Source organism: Capsicum annuum, chromosome 3 (genome assembly GCF_002878395.1).
Source record: "Capsicum annuum cultivar UCD-10X-F1 chromosome 3, UCD10Xv1.1, whole genome shotgun sequence".
NCBI classification, from domain to species: Eukaryota; Viridiplantae; Streptophyta; class Magnoliopsida; order Solanales; family Solanaceae; genus Capsicum; species Capsicum annuum.
In genome coordinates this window covers 72,031,758-72,042,966 of record NC_061113.1, presented here as the reverse complement: position 1 = coordinate 72,042,966, position 11,209 = coordinate 72,031,758, and the positions used below count along the sequence as shown (strand labels likewise).

Genomic DNA, 11,209 nt, shown 5'->3' with positions numbered 1-11,209 from the left:
GGGATATACGGTAGTGCCATAACTTCATATAGCTAGAAATATATATATATACACATAAACATGAGGTCATCTCAAAGCATAACCTAAATCATCATATCCTCATTCTAGGACCTCATTATAATACTACAAGATTTAATACTATCATACTCGGGGTTTCCAATCCACATGGCTAGACATGAAATGATCGTGCACAATAATGTCATCATAAGATAGAAGAGGCCATTGACATACCTCAGATCTCGTTACCGGATCAATGGCCAATCTGTCATAAGCTATCCATATAATGATCATAACAATGATAATAACAATATCAATAACAACGTGAATAACCAGCTATTCCGGACAACCAAATACCTAGCCAAGCCTATGCGTACCGCCACCGCCCCAGACTCGGAAGGTTCAATCAACATACAACAACACAAGGCATACTTTTTACCCATATCTATGCAATCGTCCTATAACAGCTGATAGACATAGGTGCATACTGGTGATAGGCGATGCGCATGCAGGGACAATTGCAAAGTACACAATCAATATCATAATCTCATCATCATAACCATCTCTATCATAACTGTCATCATCAATGTAATCAACCTTCGGCCTTGCCGGGTATTAATACATCATCACAGTATCTTTCGGCCCTGTCGGGTATCAATATCATCATCACACTATCCTCCGGCCTTGTCGGGTATCAATATATCATCACAATATCCTTTGGCCTTGCCGGATATCAATATATCATCACAATATCCTCTGGCCTTACCGGGTATCAATATATCATCACAGACGTCAATACACATATTTATAGACATATAATAGATGCACGGGCTCAAGACGTGGAAAAAGGAGGGTAAATCTACAAGCCTATTAGTATACTCATAATCATAATCATATAATCATAAAACATCTAACTTGTCGAGACATCCAAACTATTCAATATTAGCTAACCAACGCTTATTATCATTAAACCACTAGTTCACTAGTCTTTACATGACCTCTAATTATTAGCCTAAACATTATCCTTCACATCATCCATGTTCATGGGGTAACAACTAGTCATTATTAATAAGTAGTCAATACCCAACATCTAGTCAAGATTCATCACTAGACCATAATCACTGTTTATCCACTAATCAACATCATCATCTTATCATCCTATATTCGTTAATCATTATTAGCCGACACATTATCGTTTATCATCTAATCGTTTTTTATTAACTAACACCATTCGTTAGCTAACCATCATTTACCAACTATTCATCGTTATTAACTAGTTGTCTCTTATCACTAACATCTCTTATTATCTAGCCTAATTGATATGCACTTCTCGTTTAACAACTAATCGACATCATAAACTAAGTCGTCAAGTGCTACAGTCACCTATTAGACAACTGGCTACCACATAGCTGAACCCTTAATTAGGAAGAACAATCATAAGATCGTATTTCAGCTAGAATCACATCATTTACCAATATAATAATCATGAATGTACCAAATCTATGCATGCCATCACCAGTATTCAATCAGTGGAATAATAAGCATCATACCACATCTTTCTCCGACCCATACTGGAGAGGTGTATACAAACCATATATAAGCATATTCATAAATTGTAGTTGCATCCTTTATAATGATAAACGCTTTTTGGATATCCAATCCATATCATAACACGGCCCTCGGCCCAATAATATGTCTGGAATAATCACAACATCATAATCACGGCCTTCGGCACATATACATATCCGAACGCATATTGATAATCATATTTATAAGCTGTAGCATATCTCTAATCATCTCACATATAGGAGACATCTCGTATATAGGAGGCATAATATCAAGAGAAAATACATAAAGTCCCCCCTGATGTTGGCCGACTTTTACAAAAAGACACCTAAACTTTACTTTCGACCTATTACCCCACGAATTTTACTTAAGTCGTTGCAAATACCTTATTTTTTGCTTTATTATAGTCACAAGAAAGAGAGTGAATGCACGCACTAATCAGATGCTGTCACGTGTTAAATAATTTAATTTCATATTTTATTTATATTTTTGAATAAAGTTTTTCTTTTTATTTTATTTATATTTTTGAATAAAGTTTTCCTTTTTATTTTATTTATCACGCTACCCCACCCCCCTCTCCCCTCACCCCGTCCAACATCTCCCTCACAATCTCCCGTCCAGCAGCTTCCCTCCACCCCCACCCCCTGATTTCTCCATTCTTATTTCTCTTTGGATTTCAGTGTTAATTTTGTGGTTCAGTGGTTCCAATTTCGTGTTTATGTTAATTTTGTATTGATTTATGTGTTTGTTGATTGTCTAATGATGAGATCAAAACTCCATTAAAATGGAGCTTTATAGTTCTTCTAAGAGGATATACATTGGGTTTTTCAAAATGTAAAAACAAAAAAAAAAACTGAAATAAGAACTTGAAATTGAAGAAAGTAAACATGGTAATGGTAAAAGGTGAGTAGATTATGTTGATGATTGAGAGGATTGAGGAGAAAGAGAGCTATGGTGATGATGATGTTGTTGTTGTTGCTGTAATTGATGTTGTTGTTGCTGTAATTGATGTTGTTGAGTTATGGTGGTGGAGAAGAAGCTATCAATGAAGAAGACAATGGCGGGTGGGGGGGGTGTTGTGGGGTGGAGGGGGGTATGGAAGAATTTTAAAAAGTAAATAAATATTGATTTTCTTTTAAAAAGAAGATAAATTATATATCAAATTTTTTACACGTGGCAACTTTTAATTGGTAAATAAAGTCAATTTTGAGCCTTTCACGCGTTTGTTGTGCGTGTATACACGCAGAGGGTTAAAATGATGTATTTGCAACGATTTAAGTAAGATTCGTGGGGTGATAGGTCAAAAGTAAAGTTTAGGTGTCTTTTTGAAAAAGTCGGCCAACATCGGGGGGAACTTTATGTATTTTCTCTAATATCAATAAGCATATAATCATCTCTCATAGGAGGCATCTCACATCTAGGAGGCATAATATCAATAAGCATATAATCATCTCTCACATAGGAGGCATAATATCAATAAGCATATAATCATCTCTCACGTTGGAGGCATCTCACATCTAGGAGGCATAATATCAATAAGCATATGATATCTATAAGATATCTTATGTCTATAAGATAAGCATATGATAAGCATAATATCTGAACATGAGAGGGGAGAAACTGTCGGTCCCAGCAAGTCATAAATGACTTGGACAGCTATAGAGAAGCTCAAACGGTGAAGATAAGAGTAAATATGAAAAATGGCCGGAAAGGTCATTACACTGATGGGGGCAATAGACCAACTAATGGAGTTTGCTTCAATGATGATTTCCTCTTATTATCATTGAACCCTGTGATATGATTTTAAGGGTTCAATGGTTACCCTTGGGTGATCTCAAGCTTAGCTTTAATAAATTAACCCTGGGATTTTGGTAGCAAGGCAAAGAGGTAGTTTTGCAAGGAACCAGAGAAAGGACCAGAACTGTGGAAGCCATGAAGTTAAACAAATTAATCGCATAATTGTTGCCAATTATTTATAATCAGGGTATTGCCAACTGAAGAGGCATACCAGGAGGATTTGCAGATCATCTCTACCACAATTCTAGCATTTATTGAGGAGTTCTGGTCACTGTTTCAAGATCCCAAGGAGTTGGAGTGATCATATAATCCCTCTTCAACAGGGAAGTAATCCAGTTAATGCTAGGTGTTATAGGTATTCTTCTGGATACATGGGTGTCATTGAATAGTTAGTGCTGGAAATGATGGATCAGGATGTTTTTCAATCAAGCTCTAGTCCTCATGCATCCTCAGTGGTGTTAGTAGGGATGAAAGGTGAATCTTGGCGGCTATGTGTAGATTATAGAGCACTCAACAAGATGACCATCAAAGACAAGTTCCCCATTCCCATTATTGAAGAGCTTCTGGAAGAACTTGGAGGGTGTTAGTTTTACTCTAAGGTGGACCTTAGTTCTGTTGACATCAGATTAGGATGACCAAGGAGGATGTCCAAAATATTGCTTTTAGGACACATACTGGTCATCTTGTTGATTGCCCTTTGGGCTCACTAATGCACCTTCCCTTTTCCAAGGACTTGTGAACCATGTGTTCACAGATTACTTGAGGAAGTTCATATTGGTATATTCTTTGATGATATTCTGATTTATAGCAAAAGCTTAGAGGAGTATTTTGCAGCATAAGGATTACTTTCATCTATTAGTGCAACTCAGGTTGTTTGTGAGGAAGAACAAGTGTTTATTTGGGGTAGCAAGAGTGGATTACTTGGGCTATTTTGTACTACTGAGGGGGTGTCTACAGATCTTAAAAAGATCTTGGTTATCCAGAACTGATCCATACCTAAAACCTTGAGGGAACTAAGGAGATTCCTTGGGTTGGCGATATTGTAGAAGGTTTATCAGAAGGTATGAGGTCACTAGTAAACCCGTTAACAAATCTACTGAAGAAAGAAGGCTTCCATTTGAGTGACAAGGCTACTGTAACATTTGACTAACTGAAGTTAGCTTTAGTAAGTTCTCTCATACTTAGCTTTACCTAACAACTTTCTAACGTTTGTTGTTGAAACAGATGTATGTGACTATGGGGTAGGAACAATATTAATGACGATGGCCATCCTTTGGCTTATTTAAGCAAGGTGCTCTCAATAGGACAGTTGGAGTTATCTGTGATGACAAAGAGCTTTTAGTTTTGGTCATAGCTGTGACCAAATGCTCACAATATCTCTTGGGAAGGCATTTCATAGTCAGGACAGACTAGAAGCCTTTGAAGTTTTTATTAGAACAAAAGCTTTGCACTGGAACTCAAATGAAATGGATACCCGAAACTTATGCAATTTGATTTAGAGAGAGAGTACAAGAAAAGAAGGGAAAACAAGGCTGCTGATTACTTTGAGTACTTTTTCAGCTTACCATCCAAAAATAGATGGTCAAACTGAAGTGCTTAATAGAGCAGTTGACGCATATTTGAGGTGTTACTTCTTATACTGCCAAATGGACTGGTCCCTCTATTTTCTCCTAGCTGAGTGGTGGTATAACTCAACATCAGTGTTATCAAAAACCAAAAGCACAAAAAATCTCTAAGGTCCATTGGGCTTTAAGCACAAAATGCGTAAAGCATGGACTCTAATGAAAAAAAGCGCAAAGGGAGAAAAAATATAAATATGTAGAATAGACCCTTGTGGTGGGGCCCTTCCCCAAACCCTGCGCATAGCGGGAGCATTAGTGCACTGGGCTGCCCTATTAATTTTTTTGAACAGTGAAATATCAATTGTTTAATATCTCCTCTTCAGAAGAGGCTCATTGGCAAGGAAAAGTATGCCTTAGAAAATTGATGATGACACTGAATCGCACATTAAGTGACGCGAAGTGCTCAACACATTTTGAGCCTCGCTCTAGGGCTTAAGCGCGCCTTTGATAACACCGCTCAACATATCAGTCATCTATACAGACCACCCCTTATGAGGCCTTGTATGGGCAGGCCTCTCCCATTCATAGAGAAGCTACCCAAAAAGAGGTGGATAGGAGTCTGAGTTTTAAGTCTCAACTTATCAATTTCTATTTGCATGGGCTCAATAGAGGATGCAATCACTGTCCAATAAACATAGAAGTGATAGGCAGCTGAATATTAGAGATTGGGTGTATCTGAAGATCCAGCCATACCCATAAGACAATTGACAAATATCACAATAGGCATTCACTATGTTGTCTGCTAAGTTTTGTGGTCCCTACAAGTGTTGCAGAAGATAGGATCACTAGAATATAAGCGGTCCTTGCCAGCTCATATAGCTGTTCATGCACCATTCATATATCTCAGCTGAAGTTATGTCATCAAGTGCCAGACACCATTAATCACCCTCCAATAATAAATGTAGCCAACCCTTTCTATATGGAACCTCAAGGCATCTTGGAGAGACGGATGATCAAGAGAGGTAATAAGACAATTTCTCAGATCCTGATACAACGAAAACACATGGTTAAGGACCAAGCCGCTTCGGACGACTTTGTGGACATGGAGATCAAATTTCCAAGTTTCTTCCTTGAGGACAAGGAAGGCTTTGAGAATAGGGGAATGATGCAGATTGAAAGTTGCTGAGGAGTAGTAGTACTTTATGCTGGGCAGTAGTGCTTAACTGTCATTGTCAAGTTAGTTATTAGCTTATTTGAATTGCACTTTAGTCCCTTATCTATTCTCAGGGAACTTTCCTAATTCACGTAATTGTTGATGGATGTATTGACGCGGCGTATTCAAGGGGAGGTGCCGTGGTGTATGCTTTTTGCAGATGATGTAGTTCTGATAGATGAGACTCGACGGGGTGTGAGTGACAAATTAGAGGTGTGGAGGCAAACCCTCGAGTCTAAAGGGTTCAGGGTGAGCAGAAGCAAAGCAGAGTATGTGGAATGCAAGTTTAATGACGTGAGGCGGGAGAATGAGGTAGTAGTGAAGCTGGAATCACAGGAGGTAGGTAAGAGGGAGAGTTTCAAGTATCTCGGGTCCGTGATCCAGAGTAACGGTGAGATTGACGAGGATGTCTCGCACCGTATTGGGGCGGGATGGATGAAGTGGAAGCTCGCGTCGGGGGTGCTGTGTGATAAGAAGGTGCTGCCCAAGCTTAAAGGCAAATTCTACAGGGCGGTAGTCCGTCCGGCCATGTTGTATGGAGCGGAGTGTTGGCCAGTTAAGAACTCGCACATCCAAAAGATGAGGGTGGCAGAAATGCGGATGTTGCGCTGGATGTGTGGGCTGACTAGAGGGGATAGAGTTCGGAATGAGACCATTCGGGAGAAGGTTGGTGTGACTCCAGTGGAGTGCAAGATGCGGGAAGCCCGATTGAGGTGGTTCGGACACGTGAAGAGGAGGGGCATGGATGCCCCGGTCCGTAGGTGTGAGAGGCTAGCGTTGGATGGTTTTAGGCGGGGTAGGGTTAGGTCGAAGAAGTACTGGGGTGAGGTGATTAGGCTGGACATGGAGTAGTTACAGCTCACCGATGACATGACCCTAGATAGGAAGGTCTGGAGGACGCGAATTAGGGCAGAGGACTAGGGCCAGTTTGAGTCGCTAGTGTAGGGAATTACTTGGTGGGGGTTTTTTCTTGTTAGGAGTCCGTGTTCCAGGTTTTATTATAAATCTGTGTGCTTTCCTCTGTTTTATATTACTTATGGGTGTCGTATTTATGTTATGTAATCTTGTGCTGTGCTTTACTATGTGTTTGTGTGGTATCTCGTGTCTTGAGCCGGGGGTCTATCGGAAACAGCCTTTCTACTTCTTCAGAGGTAGAGGTATGGACTGCGTACATCTTACCCCCCCAGACCCCACTAGGTGGGAATACACTGGGTTTGTTGTTGTTGTTGTTGTTATAGTAGTTTTCATTATGGACATGTTTAGTCCCTGTTAGAAACACTTAGAGAATAGTATTGGACTTGCCATCTTTGGAGTCCTTTGGGGATGAGTCATCATAGGGAGGGTCATATAAATTAATACTGATACACATTCTAGAAAGCATCTTGATCAATATTATACCCTAGCCGTAATTTAGCATTAGCTTCTGTATTTTCTTCTTCCCTTCCCCTGCTTCCCACTCTTCCATTGATCACTGTTCATTTTCAGTTTTACTGTTTCATTGGATCGGCAACAGTTGCTATCCCGATCCCTAGTGAAAATAGTGAGGAAAATGATCATTATTTTTCTTGCAAGCATCTTTCAAATTCAAGTTGGTCCTTTTATGTGCTATCTGAGTTCCAAAGTTGCCTGTTTTGTGATCTTTTGACTCTTTCATGTTTGATGTACATCTAAGCCTCTTCTCAATATATGTATTGATGGATGACAACTTACCTTTTCCTGATCTCTTTAACTTGTGCTAATCGTTGTTTCTTGTGAAATACTGTAAGGTCCGCAGCTGCTGCCCAGAGATTAGAGGGAGCAGGTTATGACAACATAGCATGCATAACATCCGGTCTTCAGACCATAAAGCCTGGTAGAACACTAAAACTTGATTTTAAAACTTGTATTTATGGACTAGCTGAAAACTGCCTAGAATTGTCTGTTTAGGAACATTTGATTCTGTTGGTTTGAAAGAGCTGCAAGATGCTGGCAAAGCTGGTCTAGTTACCATACAGGGCAAGATTTCAACAGTTCTTGGAGCTGTGCTTATCTGTAAGTTCTATGAGGATCTGTAAGTTCTATGAGGATACATCTTCAATGCTTCCTCTTAAGAGTTTAATCTTTCTGCGAGTAGAATTTTTTTACACAGTCAAATACTCAAATTAGTTGACATATTGCAGGAGGTAAACTCTTCTAGCAAGATCAGTATGGCAACATGAAAAATTAAGAAATAAATTATTGTAGCTAGTTAAATTCATTGCAAGTGTAAAATTTTTTCAAGTGTATATAGCTTAAATCCTTGGGTCTTCCGGAAACAACCTCTCTACCTCCATGTAAGAGCGAATTTATAGGTCATAATATGGGGCAAGTGAATCCGTGGTCTCTCGGTTAAAGTAGGTATTTATGTATATATTTTTTAAAATATGTATTAAATAATTTGCTTGCGCCCGTACTACAAGAAGCTAAATGCTGCACTTGGTTGGATGTTGAGTAGACTAGGGATCAATTTCCACTTAATATATTTTTTCTGTCCTTTTTAATGGTGCAATTCTCCTATGGAATTGCACTTGGTATGTTATTGTATTTGTTAAATCCGTATTACTTCATGCATAATGAGTTGATGCTCTTTGTTCATTTGTTAAAGGAATGACTGATCTTTCAGGTGCACTTTTATTTGTAACTTTCTTCCCTGATCAAGCAGAACAGCTTCTTCAAATGGCTCCTTCAAGCTAACACTTAAATTTTTGCTTAGTGTCTCCATATGTTGAGGGAATTTGTGTAGAGAGAGAATTGTTTGCTATTTGCTTTTGTACATGTCTCACTTTATTAATATCTGATTGAAAAATGTGTATTGCTTTTTCTTAATTAAATACTTAAGGCTATTTCTTTTTGTTTTTCCCTCTAAACTTTATCTTTAATTTCTATGTCCGAATAATAAAGATTGAGATGATTGAAGGAGAAAAAAAAACAACCAGAGTGAAGAATTTCTGAGTCTTCACAAAAAAGGGCTGACCTGCAGCTGGGTAAACTATAATATAGACAAAAATTCTCTTCTTTAATATCCAAGAACAAATTTAATTTTCTCTCCACATCTAACATTTCTAGTTCTGACACCTCCAATCTTCATCAACAACCCACTTGAATTGCAAAAGGACCCCACCCCACAAAGTCTGGGCCTCCGATAATATTTCTAAAACGCCCTATTAAATCTTTTTTGTCTATTCACTCTTAAGATATTTTAAAATAAGTGACCAATGACACTCCCACACCATCTCTCTAACATTTGGTAAACGAAGAAAGCCAGTGTCATGCGTACCAACCAATAAATCTTCTTTAATATCCGCCTCTTTAGATTCTCAATCATCACACCCGGGTGAAGAAATAAAATAACCCACCTCATCAAGTAACTTCCACTCTTCCCAAACATGGCAAGGACTCAAATTCCCCCTCCCACTCCTCACCCCCCCACATCCCAACCAACACATCAATCTCTCCTTCCCCAGTCATTCTCCCTCGATTAGTCAAGCCATGAACGATCCCCAATCACCAATAGTTATGCCACTTCCGTCCTACCTCTACCCATCCAACCTCAATCATGGATCGAAATGGGGTTGCAGAGACATGCCGTGACCTTCTCGTTGGATATCAACGGGAATCAATCATTAATTGTACTCCAAAATGAGAAACAATTAGCCTAACTTGTAACAGAGAGACCGAGGATTTCTTTAGAGAACTTTATAAACCAAATGTGGTCGACCAACAATCCCAATCCAACTCCTCCTTCGACAATGTCAGGCTTTGTTCAACTCATGCAAGGGTTATGGAACCTAATCCACTTCTTGAGTCTATTCCCAAATATGAACAACATAGTTCAAACCCATTCTTCACTCCCCAAGAGTTGATATCAACGAATCCCATTTTCTTTCCTTGGCAGCCAATGCCGATCAATCAAGGCTGACCCATGTTCATTCCAACCCCAAGGTTTCACCCTCAAGACAAACCTCCTCCCCAAAGGCCCCCACCACACTTGAAAACATTACATAAAACTCTCGCTATGGAACTATAAAGAATAGGAAGGAATCCACTCACAAGAACAACATTCATAAAAATCTTAACTCTGAAATATACTCCCTTATGGTGTTTCCCAAAAGTGAGGACAAAAAATATATTCACAATTGTCCAACCAATTTGACGAAGTGCTATTTTGTACTACGTTCGGCAGTCAATCAAGACTTATCAAAGCATGTTCTTATTATGGCTCCTACAATAAAGCCGAATCCCCTCTCGAACCTAGAGACTATTAACGACTCTTTTCCAAACATACCTAACAGCCCGATGGAACAAGATATGAGTTTTGTTGTGTGGATACTCGTGCTAATAATGATGCTTTTAAAATAAATCTTAAGGAAATCATTCGAAACCATAACCCATGTTTAGTGGCCTTGCTTGAAATTAAGATGACAAACTATTTAATTCTTAAAGATGTTTTTGCTTTTGATGAAATATTCTGTCACAACCGAATTAGGACTTACCCTTGATAGGTATCTCAAGTCCGCCGTGGATCGGAGACCACCCCTTTTGCCTAGTCAAACAGGATACAATATATTAACAATGGCTGAATTTTGAATATATAACAAGATAGAATAATCAAAACTTGAGAATTCTAAGAACGTCAACAACCATCCCAATCCACACTATCCACAAAGCCTCTAACTGAACTAAAAATAAATCTAAGTCGGGACATTCCTCCACCGACAGCCAAAACCAAAACCAAAGAAGTAAGCCTAAGACATAAACGGAACATGACTTCAAAATGATAGCTCTTTAGGAGAATGGAAGCTCACCACTTTAAAACTGACAACTGCCAATCAAAAATCCTACTACTGCACAGGAAAAATAGAAGTGTCTCCGGTTCCTGCATTGCATGGGGGTACATCGTCCGGAGATGGTTAACGGGTTGAGTGCTAGCATATAACTCAGGAAAGGGATAAATAGTGCACACGATGTACATATATATATATATATAAATATATATAATCATGCTGGGGTAGGGAACAAGGGCTAGCATAAAGTAAAATATCAGCCTGGACTATGT

At 38.9% G+C, this 11,209-nt stretch overlaps 1 protein-coding gene across 1 annotated transcript in view; it reads left to right on the top strand.

The window, feature by feature from the left end:
- LOC107863725 (rhodanese-like domain-containing protein 9, chloroplastic) overlaps positions 1-8,996 on the top strand; it is an 18,107-nt gene extending 9,111 nt beyond the window's left edge. The window contains exons 5-7 of the mRNA XM_016709829.2: positions 7,902-7,987; positions 8,062-8,166; positions 8,777-8,996. Of these exons, the coding sequence (XP_016565315.1) occupies positions 7,902-7,987; positions 8,062-8,166; positions 8,777-8,847 (262 nt within the window). The 3' untranslated portion in view covers positions 8,848-8,996. The remainder of the gene's footprint in view (positions 1-7,901; positions 7,988-8,061; positions 8,167-8,776) is intronic.
- Positions 8,997-11,209: the final 2,213 nt, after the last annotated feature.